Source organism: Ambystoma mexicanum, chromosome 1q (assembly GCF_040938575.1).
Source record: "Ambystoma mexicanum isolate Mex_15411 chromosome 1q, UKY_AmexF1_1, whole genome shotgun sequence".
In the NCBI taxonomy this organism is placed as follows: Eukaryota; Metazoa; Chordata; class Amphibia; order Caudata; family Ambystomatidae; genus Ambystoma; species Ambystoma mexicanum.
The window spans coordinates 688525257-688543208 of record NC_090922.1 but is presented as its reverse complement, the minus strand read 5'-3'; the positions used below and the strand labels follow the sequence as shown (position 1 = coordinate 688543208).

Below are 17952 nucleotides of genomic sequence, written 5' to 3'. Positions count from 1 at the left end.
GGAAGGGCTTGACCTTTCTCATGAAGGAGAGCTGATACAAAGCTTTTCTTGGCTATGTGTGTCTTGAAGGAGAGGTGTTTGATAATGTGGAACCCGAGGGACTTTGCACAGGAGGTGAGCTCGGGTCTGAAGCCTTCAAAGTTCATGGTTGATAGGCAGGTCTGTATGTCTGGGTGTGTGGTGTTGGGGGTGAGGAGCTATTCCAGTGGTTGTTATTAATTAAGTCTTAGCTACTGAATTAATGCAAATAAATTGAAAGCGATATAGGAGAGATGAGGTATTTTAGGAAGCATAGGCCAAGACGGCTTGTTCTGAACTAGGTATATACAATTGAATTCAGTGTGCAAAACTACACAATAAAATCAGGACACACCATTGGGGAAAAGAAAACTGTCTATCTGAGTACTCTGCAAGGGGAAGCAAAACATAGCGTTGGGAAGTGGGTCCTCCATCATAAAACATCAAGACAATTTCTGAATTGAAAGCATATGCCAAGTTCCCAATATAGTTTGCAGGCTACAGTAAGCCTCTGTTATAGACAGGTCCATGCAGTAGACACCCATAACACCTTTGGGCAGCATGATGATCTATGCCACTAACTCACATTTGGGCTATGGCTTTAAATCGAATTGTGAACAAAATGTCTGGAATTTTCACATCATTAACTGAAAGTGCTTGACCTTCCCAAAATGTACCCTGCACGTTGAACAATGCCTTTGAAGTGGGAGAATGGGACAAAAGACTCCCCCCAATCTCCTTGCGTCCCTGGCCTAGAGGATCGCGACCCAGACATCCGCCACGAGATGAATTTGCCTACCTACCAGACGACCAAATACCCTGGTACAGGAACATACGGATGTGCCCATCAGCCTGCCCACCAGCCTGCCCTGCTCAAGCCGACACCTGCGGCATGGATGAACTCGACTAAACCTTTCAACAGTAAATAAACACATCGTTAGAGATGCCATGACGACCTAGCCAACTGTCAGAACACCCGTGCAACCATGCACACTGGACACCCCCACACCAATCCACACGAAGAACATATTCAGTGATATGACGTAGGTGACGGACACACCCACTGACGCACATCTTTATTATTTTTCACATAGTTTATTCAAAATGCAGAAACGCAAGACGCACAAAGCACTCATCTAAAATGCTTGCTGACGCTTCTCCTAATCCTTGAATTGTGATGAAAATACAACGAAGACATGATACTGCCTATGAAGCAATGTGATACCGCAACTTAAAGTGCGGTGCATTAAACATCCCCACCTATGCACCAGGCCCAAGTAGGCCGCAAGCAAGAGCCTCCACGAACGTTGAACGAGCAAGAGTACAATTGCTGACCCTGCAGAATGAGCCCAGCGAGAACTAACAGCCAAGGGGGCAATGTTGCAACTCGCATGCCACAAGCCGAAGCCAAGGTCACACCTGCAAACTAAGCCAGACACACAGTGGAAAATACAACATTAAATGTGCAGAATTCTGCCTCAACCATGGTCTCTCCTCACGTGACCAAGCCGACCCTAACAGGGTGCCAGACCCAGGAGGGAGAAGTCGCCTGGGTCCCACGTTTGAGACACAGGCTGCAACAATGAAATGACCCAATGGACACCTACAGCGATGGGAATAGTCTGCTCTCAGGCATATGAGCAAATCCACGCATTGTCTGCACAAACACATAGTTACATATTGTTGCAAATGACAGGTACACCGCGAGCTGGGAACAACGATGGTCCCAGGTTGGGGGGCTTGCGAGTGGACCAATCAGAACATGGGGCACTCATCACTGACACCATTAACCTTAGCCAATCATTAGGGCTTTTCATGTAACAATTTTAACAATACTTTGAAAAGCATCCTATTTACCTGTGCAGCCCTGACAAGGGCCAACTGTGAGCATCAGGTTTAAATAAGTTGAAGACACCTTAATTTTCCTTTTGTCATGTTTTACAAAGGTATATAACATTACAGATGCATAACTGAGCCCTTTACAGAAGTGTACAACATTACAGGTGCATAACAGAGCTCTTTTCAGAGGTAACAACAGAACAGATATACAGCGGGGGGTAGGATACAGAGGGGCACAGAGGAGGGGACTAGCAGTACCAGGTGGCGGGGAGGATAGGAGCGGGTGACATCTAGTCAGGAGGTGCGAGGAGAAATATGATTGTCTAGGTGTTGATGAGGAGAGACTCTTTGAAGAGGTGGGCCTTGAGTTTTTTTTTCTGAATTGTAGCAGCGTAGGGGCAAGTCTGATGCCAACAGGGAGGAGGTTCTAAAGTCTTGGATTGTAGGCAGAGATGGCTTGTTTTCTGGTCCTTTCCTTTTGCAGCGGTGGATTTCAAGTCTGCATGTGTCCTGACTTCTGGTGGTGCGCTGTCCGACCAAGATGTTGAGTTTCTCCGTGAGGTAGCTGGGTGACTTTAGGGTGACTGCCTTAAAGATGATGCAGCAAGACTTGAAGGTGATTTGTGCATGCAGTGGCAGCCAGTGAATGTTGATGTGGGCTGGGGTGATTTTGTTGTGTCCGCGCAGACCTTTGGTGAGGCGTGCAGTTGCGTGTAGGACCAATCTTAGAGGCACAAGGGAGGATGATGGGAGGCCTACGAGAAGTGCATTGCCCCAATCCAGGTGGGATAGGACTAGTGCTTGAATGGCTATTCTAACACTGTCAGGAAGGAGGAAGGGCTTGACCTTTCTCATGAAGGAGAGCTGATACAAAGCTTTTCTTGGCTATGTGTGTCTTGAAGGAGAGGTGTTTGATAATGTGGAACCCGAGGGACTTTGCACAGGAGGTGAGCTCGGGTCTGAAGCCTTCAAAGTTCATGGTTGATAGGCAGGTCTGTATGTCTGGGTGTGTGGTGTTGGGGGTGAGGAGCTATTCCAGTGGTTGTTATTAATTAAGTCTTAGCTACTGAATTAATGCAAATAAATTGAAAGCGATATAGGAGAGATGAGGTATTTTAGGAAGCATAGGCCAAGACGGCTTGTTCTGAACTAGGTATATACAATTGAATTCAGTGTGCAAAACTACACAATAAAATCAGGACACACCATTGGGGAAAAGAAAACTGTCTATCTGAGTACTCTGCAAGGGGAAGCAAAACATAGCGTTGGGAAGTGGGTCCTCCATCATAAAACATCAAGACAATTTCTGAATTGAAAGCATATGCCAAGTTCCCAATATAGTTTGCAGGCTACAGTAAGCCTCTGTTATAGACAGGTCCATGCAGTAGACACCCATAACACCTTTGGGCAGCATGATTATCTATGCCACTAACTCACATTTGGGCTATGGCTTTAAATCGAATTGTGAACAAAATGTCTGGAATTTTCACATCATTAACTGAAAGTGCTTGACCTTCCCAAAATGTACCCTGCACGTTGAACAATGCCTTTGAAGTGGGAGAATGGGACAAAAGACTCCCCCCAATCTCCTTGCGTCCCTGGCCTAGAGGATCGCGACCCAGACATCCGCCACGAGATGAATTTGCCTACCTACCAGACGACCAAATACCCTGGTACAGGAACATACGGATGTGCCCATCAGCCTGCCCACCAGCCTGCCCTGCTCAAGCCGACACCTGCGGCATGGATGAACTCGACTAAACCTTTCAACAGTAAATAAACACATCGTTAGAGATGCCATGACGACCTAGCCAACTGTCAGAACACCCGTGCAACCATGCACACTGGACACCCCCACACCAATCCACACGAAGAACATATTCAGTGATATGACGTAGGTGACGGACACACCCACTGACGCACATCTTTATTATTTTTCACATAGTTTATTCAAAATGCAGAAACGCAAGACGCACAAAGCACTCATCTAAAATGCTTGCTGACGCTTCTCCTAATCCTTGAATTGTGATGAAAATACAACGAAGACATGATACTGCCTATGAAGCAATGTGATACCGCAACTTAAAGTGCGGTGCATTAAACATCCCCACCTATGCACCAGGCCCAAGTAGGCCGCAAGCAAGAGCCTCCACGAACATTGAACGAGCAAGAGTACAATTGCTGACCCTGCAGAATGAGCCCAGCGAGAACTGACAGCCAAGGGGGCAATGTTGCAACTCGCATGCCACAAGCCGAAGCCAAGGTCACACCTGCAAACTAAGCCAGACACACAGTGGAAAATACAACATTAAATGTGCAGAATTCTGCCTCAACCACGGTCTCTCCTCACGTGACCAAGCCGAACCTGACAGGGTGCCAGACCCAGGAGGGAGAAGTCGCCTGGGTCCCACGTTTGAGACACAGGCTGCCACAATGAAATGACCCAATGGACACCTACAGCGATGGGAATAGTCTGCTCTCAGGCATATGAGCAAATCCATGCATTGTTTGCACAAACACATAGTTACATATTGTTGCAAATGAAAGGTACACCACGAGCTGGGAACAACGATGGTCCCAGGTTGGGGGGTTCGCGAGTGGACCAATCAGAACATGGGGCACTCATCACTGACGCCATTAACCTTAGCCAATCATTAGGGCTTTTCATGTAACAATTTTCAAGTATCTAATAGAAGGGACAACCCAAGTATACCACCTGACTGACCCTTAACCACTGACAGCGTTCTCTATACGTATGCTATATTAACCCTACCACTCGAGGAACCAATCCAGAGTGGCGATAGGTTTTTTGCTAACTTTCCCAGGTGACGCAAGTAGCGCGTCATACTGAGGCAAAAAGCGGGCCTGCGAGCCCCACAAATTTCGAGAGTCTGGACGGACGCGTACGATCCTAGACCCATCCCTGCCGTTATTCAATAAACAGCAGAACCACCTTGCTTCTTGTGTGTGTGTCTCATACTCATTTTTGGGATACGCGGGAGAAGTTGGGGCCTCCCAGCCCGGAGGTCCGCGGAAGGCCCAGCCGACCCCGGGAGAAACCCCCCGACACCTTGGATCTCATGATGGAGTTTAAGGCCTCCTGTCTAATTGCAAGGTATGATACTCAAAATAGGAGTACTTATGGTCAATAGGAAGCCCTGAGCCTTGCTTCCTGCTCCCTTTGCAGGTTCTATTTGGTTGTCATATTATTACTGGCAAGGACAGAATCAGAGGTTGTTGACCCTGATGGAGTTGTGGAATGCTTTTTGGAAGTTTACAAGTGTTTTAGAGGAGTATGTTAGTATTTTTTGTTATTTGTGGTGTTTCTTGATACCTCTTGCATCCCCCTTTGTATTTCTTAGTGTGTTCTTTTGTTCTTTTTGCTCCCTCTCTAATCTTCCTGTTTGCCCTATGTTCTTTTAAAAAAAATATTTAATAAGCAAACCAAGTTCCTTTTGAAATTGTCTCTTATCCCTGTGTGCCCAAAACATTTCTTAACACCCTTAACCCATTCTTTTCCTATATTTGTAGAGACACCTTTCTGTATAAACCCAATAAGTCTTTCGGTGCTCTGCTCGTTGATCTTCCCTGCTGTTTCAGTGTTTAGAGAACTCTTTCCAAGCGTTTGAGTCTTAAGGGAATCCCATTGTCTTTGTCACTTATATTGTATTTTTCACATTGACACCAAATGCACTTTATGTTCCTTAGGCACATTTGTGTTTTGCACATTGGGGCATTAGGCAACATTTCCATTTTTGACATGAGGAAGAGCTGGATTACTCCACCTCTGTGTCACAGGTTGGGTGAGTCAGGCAGCAGGGGGAGACAGAAAACAAGGTGGAGGGTCAGACAGAGATTAAGCTGAAATATGAGATGGGAGAGAGATTGGCAGACAGTGGTTGAGGACGGGGATAGTGATTCATATGGTGTCGACAGTGAATGTGGGTTCCCAGAGCTTTGGCATGTTTGGTCCTGTCCTTTGTCTAATAAATTCACATGAGGTTTTCACTGCTTTGGCCTTCTGCAATGCCTACAAAATACAGCTGTGTTGTATTTTCCCTCTACCTTCACTTCACACGCCCAACCACCCACACAACATGTGCCCCCAACCCTTCCAATACATTCTGCGCTACTTCTCTTACTCTACCTAGGGTGTATGATAAATGTAAGTCTATGTTAACCTACCTGTCCTCCAACAATGCCTTCCCTAACAAACCTGAGCTGTTCCTGCCTCTTCTAATTCCAACCATCAACTGCCTTGAGTTTCTACTCATCTGTCTTTAAATAGAAACCATGTCAAATCTCGTAAAAAACCTCGGGTAAAGCCTCTGAAGTTTGACCTGGACAAACTCACTGAGAATTGTATTGGCTATAGTTTTGTCTGGACGTCCCAGTCATGATTATCATTGAATGGTAAAAAAACAAAATATGTTGCAAAAGTTGTTAGAGAGGAGTGACAACAACTCTTTCCTAAGCATACATACTGTGATTAGGCCCACATTCAAAGTGTCTGACTCAAAATATGATTGTAGCTCAAACAGCATTCTACTCAAATTACTCATTCAAAGATGCGTGGGCAATACAAAAAGCTACAGTGATCCGTAGTAAAAACTTCATGGGAGTTGGGTACCAAAAACATAAAGTTCCTGTATGGTTATTAAGTCTTTTTAGGGTCTCCCTTATGAGTGGTTTTGATGTAGGATTGGGGTATAGCTTGGAAAATCATATTATTTACAGATTTCGAACAGAGGGAAAAGAATAATCAGTAGTGTGGACGGGAAACATGTTACAATGGTACGCTCGCTGCATTTGTCCTGACAGCATTCTTTCTGTAAATGTAGCAATAATTATTTATTTATTTATTGTGTTCCATAGTACAATTGTACTTTTAACACATTACATAAGAAATATACATAAAACCAGAATGCACATTTACCGGAATGGGATAGAAGCCGATACATTAAAAGGGCAGGAATTGAATTTCCTTGAGGTATTTAGAAAGAAAACGATGACATTGCTGTTTCGTAGCACTATTTCTCCTTTTTTAACTGATAATTCTTTGAAGTGTCTGTATAAACACATACAACATGATTCATTTCTTTCAGCTGTACAGGAAGAAAGACAACGGGGGAGAGATAAAAGTGACAATGAGGCAGAGTTATCAAGTTATTCAAGCGAGGACATGCCAGTGGGGAGGATCCTTGAAGCTGAGCTGGCCGTGGAGCCCAAAACAGAATCATCTGGTGACGTCACGCCACACAACTCTGTAAGTATTACACATGAGGTTTAAAGCCAGACACGTCACATCGGGCCGCTGTAAAAAGATGACAATTGTATATTTGAATTGTGCTGATCTACATTGGATTCAACGAGGCAAGTAATAACATCTAGGGTTTCCTGGTTTCAACGTTTAGATTATGATTATTCCAATAGGATAGTGCAGCAGCTACGCCTACGAGCACAGGTGTGAAATCCGGTCCCATGCTTAGAGGATGAAATCCATCATGAAGCCGGATACAAATAAACAATGTTACAATGTTTATTTGTTTAAATACATCTGTTTTTAATGGTTCCTATTGATTTTTGTTAATGTTTAAAATATTACTGACAACCGTGTTTTTCCCGTTTTTACAAAAAGGTGTGCTTGTATCCAGGGACGTCATTTAGGGGTCGCCAGAGGTCGCCACTGCGACCTCTGTGGCCCCCCTTGCGACCTCTACATGAAAAAGCAAAAGAAACATTTTTTTTTTTTTTTTTTTTTGTGTGATTGTAATGCAAGCTCCTGGGCTGTGGCCAGCACCATGTGACTCTTTACTTCTGGAGTGGCTGCTTTTCTTGTTCAGTTCCCTTAAAAAAAAAGAACAGTAGTGCCACAAGTCTAACACTTTCAGCAGTGACCCTAAATAACAAAGAATAGGAATACCAAATAATGTGTCTTTCTGGAATTCTATACAATAATTGCTAGACTCATTAAAGGTTTATTTCATGCACACTTCAGGGGGTGAGTCACTGATTTAGTCTGTTCTTATACGCCTCAACTCAGCCTTTGATCCTTCTGAGATCCATAAATGAGTACCAACACAGATTGGGTGATATTGGGTGCATATTTTTTCTATATAAAGCGCTTAAGCGTAAGTGCTATATAATAGCACATCATTATCATTTGGTCATGGACGTCTGCTTGCATTTACCGTAATTTGGTAATATGGGCCTATACACACTGATGTTAACGATACATATGGTGATCCATTCTTGTATGAAATGTACATCACATTATAGTGATATCGTAACCATATTTTTCGTAGTGTACAATGCTATGTGATGCCACTTCCTGTTTTATCAACGGGTGAAAGGTTGTGTTCCATCGCTTCCCGCAATATTACTTTGGGGTGGGGTCAAATGACATCACTTCCTGTGATGTCACCAGGGGGTCAAGGGTCGTGTGATGTCACTTCCGCTACCCCTGGCATTTTGGTGAAATGACGTCCCTGCTTGTATCTCTGTTTGTACAACGTGCATATTTCTTTTGGAACCCTACGTCACGATCACTAGTGAAATGCTAAAGAGCACATTTTCAGGAGCGTTCGTAACAACAAGAGTTCTGACTCCAGCAGGAACTTAGGATGATTCCAAGGCAGAAGGTTCGAGCTAGGGGGAAGACCAAGCCTCCAAGGATGGGATCAGCTATCATAGACAGAATGCTGATAAAGCTACTTCATGGTAATGGGGGTAAGGGGAGCTTATTCTGCTACATCTTCACTTTATTTGAAAAAGGTCAAAGGAATAAATGAGCTGGCCCACGGAAACTTTCCTTGAAATGACCCTTTTGTGTTGCAAACCTCTATGAATCTGGGTAGCTGCTACTGTGCTTCTCTGGCCCTGCTAAACGTCCTCCTTGCTGAAATGTCTACTCCATCCTGGGGACCTCTCACTTGGCCTAGACTCTGACACTCTGGACTTTCTGTCTGATAACTCCCTCATGGGTCACCTTTGAGCTTGCTTCTCCACCCACTCCTTCAAGACAACATCTTAACTATAGTTTTCTTTCTGGCTCTGGCTGGCCCTACCTCTCTAGGAATCGCCCAATGCTCTAGTTCTCCCCTTTAATCTTCTCCTTCTCTCCTCTATCTTCTTTCACTGCTGGTGTCCTCCTGCCACCAGTTTTGAGTTCTCCTCTCCACCCCAGTACACCTTTCCTCCAACCTCTGTTCCCTTCTGTCTTCTTTGTAGTTCTCCTCAAATCAACATACTCTCTCAGCTGGCTTATTTTCCTCTTCCCATGTCTTATGTCCCCTATCCTGACACTAGTTTTTCTACACCAGTCTATTCTTCTTTAACTCTATCACCCCTCTCCACCTTCTACATATTCAGCACTCTTGTTTCCATCCACCCACCTCCACCTTCCACACCATTAGGTCCTCCTGACCCTTCAGTTCTCTCTCCACATCTTCCTGCTCCAAAAAGCTTCAGCACCTCATCATCATGCACCTTAAGCTCAGTCTTCACCTTAGTCTCTTCTCCAATCCTGCTCATTCCATACACCTACACTCACTAATGCTATCCATGGGCATGTATAGACCCCTGAACCTGGTGTGATCCATTGTCTATGCTGTGTGTATGTGGGTGTGTGTGATGATGGCTTTGAACTGGGGATTGGCTATGCAGTGAATGTTCAGGTGAATTCTATGGCTCTATGACTGCACATTCTGCCATTGGACTGAACCCTCAATACACCAGTCTATTATCTTGAAATTTCCACTCAGATGGACACACTGTAAAACATGGATGCTGTATTTGTGTCTGAGTGATGCACACACACTCTTTGGTTTCTGCTCATAGGCTGCAGTTTTCATGAGAGAAACACTGTGTTGAAACTTGTGGTTGGTCTTTATTGCAGTTGTCATTATTGCTCTTTCTCGGCTCCCCTTGACCAGGGGTGCATTGGTTCCTCTGCCATATAAGGACAGATTTAAAGGGCCAGTAGTTCAGGTTTAACTATCATTAATCACTTTTCACTGCTTTGCCTGGCACAGGCCATGGCAGCTGCTTCTATCACACATATGACCTGACTTAAAGAGCTAGAAGCCCATGGATCCTTGTCGCTGCCCCATCCGCAGTTCTGCATGACCACAGACCAAGAAGGTTTTGTTTGTCGTACATTTAAGCTGATTTAGAGAACCTTCAGTAGCAGTAGACATCATGTGGGGATGCCCTGATCCTGGCTTCTGATATTGTGAGTTGCTACAGGGCGTCCTCACCATATCCCTTCAAGTATCACTTTATGTGTCTGGTGTAGGGCCCAGATTCCTGAGTCATCTCTGCATGCACTATCAGGGCCAAACAGGGATATTTTCACATAACTGTTCCCTTGTTTCACTCTTCCCCTTTGGAAATTCATGGTTGAAATGTAGGTTTTTGGGTGTTCGGAAACATTGGTGATTTCAGTATATGACCCCATACCTTTAATCTGTGGAGGTCACAGGTTTGAACTGGTCATGAAGGGACCATTCTGTATTGAAATCTCTGGGTAACTCCCGACAGTTATCCCTTTCTATCCAACCAACAAGAACGATATTCCTTCAGGTCTGCTGGCAAGGCGTATTTGTGTCTTGATTACTCGAACAAGGACTGAAACCTCAGTAGATGTGTTCCAAGGAGCACAGGTTTGCTCCCAATGCATGGAGTGATGCAGGCCTAAGGATGGACCACATTCTCTGTGTACACAAGTGATGGGTGTACATACTGATTCCGCAGCATGTCTTTGATGTATACTAGATTGGCTTTTACTATGGATTGTCGCTTCTGGAATACAACAGCGCTCTTCTGGTTCTTTCAGAAATCTCCACCGGAATGTATAACTAATGGTACTTCCCCACCAAGGATAACAAAGCCTGGCCATTATCAAGGAGCTGGGCTACTCATGGATACAGTCTTTGCCCCCTTGCTTTCTCCATCAGGGAAGGTGCACAGTAGCTTGTATCCATCAACATATGTTCTGGTACAGCAAGAGGTGTCTCACTAGCTGACCCCTTTTCTAGATGGCAAACAGCGTATTGAGTTTTTCTTAGATCTGGTAGCTCCAACCTTCTTGGTTTCAATGTGGATTTCCTCGGGGAAAAGTAAATGCCACGTTGAAGGATTCTTCTTGGGACTTCCACACTTTCATCATTGTGGTTTCAAAGTACATTTTATATTTCTATTGATACAGTGCTATATTTGTTTCCTTGAGAAAAGCTTCTTTAAACTGTATTAATTACATTTCCAATGTTTGTAGATCTTAAATTGTTCTAGGTACTAATCATAGTTTAAAAATATATATATTTGCTTTCAATATGATTTCCTAGTGCCTAGAAAGGTTTTCCTACTACTTCTATTTTCTTTGAAGTATTGCATTTGTATTGATTGCACATACAATGACACTTAAACAGCCACTTTTTGGCCTATGTTTCAGTGAAGACCTTTGAAAATCCAGCTACGGTGTGAGCAGTGCATAGTGGAAGCGCACAATATGTCTGCATAGCTTTTCAAACTTCACATTTTGATGTTTTTTAGATTTTGTGCTGCCAACATAGCTAAGTTGCTTTACTGAATTTGCATTTGGAAGATTAACTACAACTATAATCAGGACCAGATCCTGAATAATGTCCACGGTGTGTTTTCCCAGGGGTAGATCTATCCACATGTTTACATCCCGGTGGAGAACATGAGAGTATGTTGACTGACATTCAATGCCTTTTTATAACTGAAGATGTTCCATGATGTTATTGCACTGATCATCACTTATTAAAATGACCCCTTTCTACCAACATTACTTGACCATAACATATCCCTAACAGCATTTTCTCATTGAATTTTGAAGTTTATTTTTATCAGTGAAATTGTTTCATAATGTTCCTGTAAAGTATGTAACGTATTAAAATGTCCCCTTTTACATAAGTAACTTAACCTTAATGGGCATGTGATGAGGAGAGGGAGTGCAGGAGTAAGCAAGGAGTCTTATAAGAATGGGGGATGCTGAGGTAATAATGCACTATGACAGGGGTGCCAATGTGAGTTTCGTGACAAAGAGGGGAGATACCAGGGTAAGGATAAATAGGGGCTCGGATGAGGATGAGGAAGTGACAAGAATGAGCAATATGGTGTGATGTAGTGGTAATGATGGATTGCGATGAGCATAGTGGATGCCGTGGTAATGAGAGACCTTGTCCAGGGGGAGGGGACTGCAGTGGTAATGGACTGTGACAAGTATGAAGCTTACAGGGATAATACGGGACTGTGATGATGATGTAGGTTGTCTGAGTAATGAGGGACTGTGATGACTATGGGAATGCCAGGGTACGTGCAGTGAGATACTGGGAAGGGTTGTGATGTATGAAAGGACTGTGACAAGTATGGTCATCACTTCCTACACCTACTGATGTTCATGTATTAGTTGCCATGAATCTGATCATATTATCTCTGCCTTAACTAAAGTTGTTTCACTGAATTTCAGGGGTTTTATTATGCTATATCTTCTCTATGGTCCATTGGCCAGGGCCTGCGTCCATGTATCACCGATGATTATAAAAGACGGATGCCCATTTCACCCTGCCTACTACCAAATCATATCACTCTGCCCATCACCTTCGGCAGTGTCCACATTTCAACAATAAGATAAATAGACTGTGGCCTTTGCCCTGTGGCAGCGACATATATCCTCCTGCCTAGTAGCATTAGGAAAAAAGAAATGAGAGCCACTGGTCACAACCGCTTTCCCCCTTACTCTCAAAGTGATCAGACCCAGGCCTTTGCCCTGTGGCAGCGACATATATCGTCCGGCCTAGCAGCATTAGGAAAAAAGAAATGAGAGCCACTGGTCACAACCGCTTTCCCCCTTACTCTCAAAGTGATCAGACCCCTCGGGCATAGGCACTGTCCCTGTTGCACCAAAACAACTTAAAGTACCTAGGCCACTGACCATTGTCCCAGGCTTGCTTTTTCTCCCCTACTTTCTTTCTGCTGTATTTTTCCCTCGGAAATTACCACACAAAGACACCATGGTCAAATCGATGCCACCTTCTATTGCTGTGCTAATCATTCCTGTCACTCATCCCTGCAGTAATGCATCATTCGCCAACTGCCATAGTAATGGGAAAACGGTCAAAGATGTTAAGTTCACCCCTTTTGCCACTCTCCATGTGCCTCCTTCATCCTGCTTAAATCGCCCCATCAATCCCACTGTGTGTAAATCCCCCTGACTCTTACTTTTTATCGGCTTTCCCTTGCCTGTTCAAATCAGGCTCTCCAGCCCACCCAAACTCTCCAACTACACGAATGGTTCTCTTTATCCCTCCCCAGCTCTTCCCTAATGTGAACCCTCTTCTCCTCCAAATCTCGTTTTGTGCCACTTTCTTTTCTGTCTTCCTGGAGCATTCCCACTGCGATTGTTTGCATCAAGCAAATCATGAAAGTGGCAGCTTTTAATTTCTCAAAAGTCTCATTCTCATTAATGCATGCGCAATTGGAGACATATAAAAGATTTCTTCTGATTGGTGGAAACCTTTCTCCGTTGAATTTTGTAAAAAACCCGGGATGGATTTACCCTAAACCAAAAAAAGGAATATCTGCCATGCTTTTTGCCCAAACTGTCTCTTATTTGTTCCAACCCCGCCCAAGGCCCCGATTCACAGAGCGTTTTCCAATGTGGTTGCAATTATAAAACGCTTCTGTGAATTAGGCCCCAGAAGTCTTCATGCCTTGGCTGTGTGCTCAATGGAAGCCCCTTTTGCTCTATGGTAAAATGAACGGTAATAGATCAAAAACAAATAACCTTTGAACCTTTTTAAAAAAAATTCCCAACAAAATGCCCAGTTTAGAGGAGCCTCTGTGAAACAATTTATTTTGAGAATTTCATTGAAATCCGACCAGCGAATCAAAGGTTATTGGTAATGGAATTCTGGGGAAATTCAATGCAAATAGGTTTTAATAGGTTTTATCTTCACTATACGGTTGTGACTGCCACCTTATGTCCCTGCACCACAAAACATCTAATTTGTAGATGCACAAAGATGTGTTGTGGTGCAGGAACGCTTTCGCCAGTATAGGCAATGACACAATGAAAAGTAAGGGTCATGGAAATATCCATCCGTACAGTTTTTACACAATGGGTGGAATAAGCATAGATCATCGTAAGGACTTGTCAGTGAGAACTCACAAATAGAAAATGTCTCATGCAAGGCTAAGGAGCCTCTGTCCGATAAGAGAGCACAGTGTTAACTAACCACGTGGCCCTGCAAAGGTTTTGATCAACAGACGTGAACAGCGTCCTTCAGGTCGTGCAGCTTTGACAGACAGTGACATAGTACGTAATGTAAATAAACCGCGGAAACACGGATGATAATGCAGAATACAGAATGCATGTCAGGCTGTGCACATGAAAAGCAACAACATTATACGTACAACTCACAATTATGTTTAATGTCCTAACCCCTTAACTGCCAGACAATTATGCAAGCCTATGTAAAAAAAGGCATGCATACTCGTCCTTGGCACTTACAAGGGCAATTATGAATGCATCCTTTTTACCGTAGTTTATCCTTTTTACTGCATATGATTTTGCCTAACACTAGTGGCAGGATTTCAGTGCGAAGGAATTGTACAGAAACAGAAAAGTCTAAACTGTCACACATTTTCACACCGTTGACACTCGAGTTGTTTTGTCTTTCTCTCAGGTGAATGATCCCGTCACAAACATTTGCCACGCAGCTGACAAGCAGCTGTTCACTCTGGTGGAATGGGCCAAGAGAATTCCCAATTTTTCCGACTTGCCACTGGAAGATCAAGTGATTCTCTTGCGAGCAGGTACGAGCAATACAATGGAGTGCCCTCTTGTTATTCATGTTTGCCTGGTTGTCTCTTGGGCTTGGGATGCGCTTGATCACCCATTGAATCCCAAAGAGCAGTCATCCCTTTCAGACATGCACAATCGATACGCAAGAATTTTATTTTACATTAAAACCTTTTTGATGGTGATTATTTGTGCATTACTTTGGTCCATCGGAAAAAAATAACTGGTATTTACTGTGTACTATTTTGCTTACTCCATCTCTATGTTGAACCCTGGACTCATAACTCATATCACATTGCATTGATATGTACATTGTAAAAGGAGGACAAGATTGCTCTGTGGAAACAGCCCACAACAATCGTGAGTTAAAGGTGTTTTCGTGTGTTATCAGTTTGGTACATTGGGTGAAATGTGTTTGTCTCATCCAGTCCTGAGTGGGCAGCAAACGACGAAGAAAGAGAGTGTGGGTGTGTTGTGTTTTTGTGTGAGATGGTGGGTGGTTTGGAAAGGGGATGAGATGGGCGTTCTCTTAAGGAGGTTAGGTCATGTACACACAAATAGTTTGTTTTACATATTGACACTTATTTATGTGTCTTTGATGGGTAAAGATATGGTAGCAGACCAAACATAATAGGAGGTGTAAAGGGAAAAAGTGCCCTAAAAAGTTCAAAACATCTATCCTCATAAAAGAAATTGTCTATTAACTCCAGACATATGACTGAGCCATTTCATGCATCACCATGCCAGTATAAAGGAACCTATGCCACTTCATCCTGATCACTACCCAAGTCAACATCGCCCCGACCAGGCATTTGCAAAAGCTTCCAGATTTCCAGATGTTGGAGCATGCAGCATAGCTTTATAAGCTCTGCACTAAAGTTCTCTTCCTCTGAGGACTTGTACCAGCCGTGATGTCATCTTTGATGTCATGGGTGTTAGTCTTAGCAGTGCATGGCGGTGGCGCAAGTTTTGGTCGGACAGCTACCATAACTGGCACATTTCTTTGGTTTTTTAACTTTACCCTGCAAACATACCATCCCCTTCACAAAGTTTTTTCAATTAATTGCATAGGTTTTTATTAGTGCAACTTAAACACATCATCCCTATAACAAAGTTTCTTCACTGAATATATATATATATTTAAATTTATATATATATTACACGGCCCGCGGTAGCGGGCGTGTAGTTATGGTTAAGTTGCTCAACCCATAGACAGACCACTTATTGGGAGGTTTATAACTTTGTTCTGCCTGGACGAATTTGCATGTAACTTTGCAAAAAAAGTATATGGCCCGCTCTGAATTTGTCTGGGAAGTTTGGTGAGGTTTCGTACAGGGGGGCCAAAGTTATAGGGGGGTCTCTAAATATTTCTTTTTTCCATAGTATGAATGGACAAAACCTTTCCGTACACGTACAGCCCAAACCGTTGGATGGATTTTCATCGAATTTGTGGCAGGAGCGGCGGCTTTGTCCCGAAAGCATGTTTTTGTAAATTTGGTGATAATCAGTCCTGTACCTTAAAAGCATGTAAAATGTACGTCTCAAAAAATTACTGATATCTGGCTCCGCTCCGCGGTCCCATTTCCTTGTTCGCTCCACGGTCAAATGTCTGATTGGCCTGGAGTGTGCCGTGATGTCGGCAAAGATTGGACGCGCCCAGTGGTTGGGTGGAGGGAAGCGTGATGTGCGTCATCATTTTGGGTAATGCCGCCATGCTGTAGCCGAGGATAGTGCAGCACCGAAAGGGGCTAGAAAACATGCTTTCCAGCCTATGGTGGTGGGAAGAGGGGATGGAAAGGGTGCAGGAGTGTATCTGTACGTACTGTGCCAATTTGCGGGTACCTCCTTAGGTCGACTAACTTGTATGGTCACTGCAGGCAGCCTTCGTTACGGCACAACAGGTCCTGAGGCGACCTCTTTCTGTGGTGAGTGCTGGCAGGCTCAATTGCAGATGGGGAGTTGTTAGGGAGAATTCTCCAGAATGGCTAATTTCCCTTACCTGTTGAGTCACTCAGAAACATTGCTGGATTTCTAGGGTTTAATTGTTCTACCTGTTAAGAGTGTGAGCCTTTTGTTCCCACTATAACATGTGTTTTGCTTTGTTGTATATTTTTGTGCTCATGGACTATGGAGTCTCACCCACTCCATTGGCATCATCTTTTTACTGTGTGTCACACAGCACCTTTAGTGCAGTGACACAGGGTTGTCTTTTTAGACTTCCCACTTTAAACTCCATTTTCTGGGACTGACTACTGTCTCCCAGAACATGTAAAGTTGCCATTGACTTTACTACTCTTTTTAAATCTACAGACCGAGTAAACCCTATATATTGCAATAGAGTACTGGAAGGGTTAATAGTTATCACTTTTTGTCTAATTCTCATGGGACATTTTTATGTTGACCTTTCTCTAAGTTTTGGCTGATGGCAGTGGTATCTACCTTTTTTTTGTACCATGGGCCATGAAAATAGCTGCTTTACCATTAGAGGCTATGGTGGTAGTCTCAAACTTTAACCTGCTGGACCCCTTTTATTTTATTTGGTTCCGGTCGGGTTTATTCGCCATTTCTTTTTGTAAAGGTCTTTCTCATGTTTTACTATGCGCGCCAAACCAGGTTTGGTTCCTTTGCTCACCGTCCTTTGGCGGGCTTCTGCACAAAAGCCCTCCTTAGGTGCCTGAGTGTCTGGGTGGACAGGATGTGAGGGAGCGGTTTGAGGCCCCCTGCACAGGGTCTCCTTGGAGACCCAAGTCGCACTCTAGTTTGATTGGCTAGGTGGCTGTCCTTACAGGACAGCCACCCTGCTGTGTGATTGACAGCCAGGCTGTGTGAATGGGGAATTTGGTGCATGTAAAGCCAGTCTCTGGGACTGGAAGGCAGAGTCGCCACTGGAACAGAGAACCAACGAGGAGCTGAAGGAAGAGGACTGTTGCAACTACTGGACATCCCAGAGAAGCCCTGCTGCAGGTCCGAATCGCCCGAAACTCCGACAACAGAGAAGATTCTGCAAAGAATCTTCTTCCCTTGACCTTGGTGGGACCAACCAGCTGGCCAAACACCAAATGCCAGCCTCCCGCTCCTGGTCGAATATGCTGTCCATCGCTGCAGTGAACCGGATAGCCAGGAGTAACGAAACCTGTTTGGGTTTTAAGGAGCGCAGCTTTTATTCAACGTTTTGCTCCACTGCTGGCTTCTTCCTTGGCAGTGCAGGACCCTCCAGACATCCTCCTTCTCATCACATTAACTGAAGCTTCAGTAACCGTGAGCCTGCA

General features: G+C 44.0%; 1 protein-coding gene across 1 annotated transcript in view; it reads left to right on the top strand.

Moving 5' to 3' along the window:
* Nucleotides 1-17952, top strand: part of LOC138535309 (retinoic acid receptor RXR-gamma-like) — a 1109202-nt gene that overhangs the window by 925523 nt on the left and 165727 nt on the right. Inside the window, exons 6-7 of the mRNA XM_069641285.1 lie at nucleotides 6963-7123; nucleotides 14568-14697. Of these exons, the coding sequence (XP_069497386.1) occupies nucleotides 6963-7123; nucleotides 14568-14697 (291 nt within the window). The remainder of the gene's footprint in view (nucleotides 1-6962; nucleotides 7124-14567; nucleotides 14698-17952) is intronic.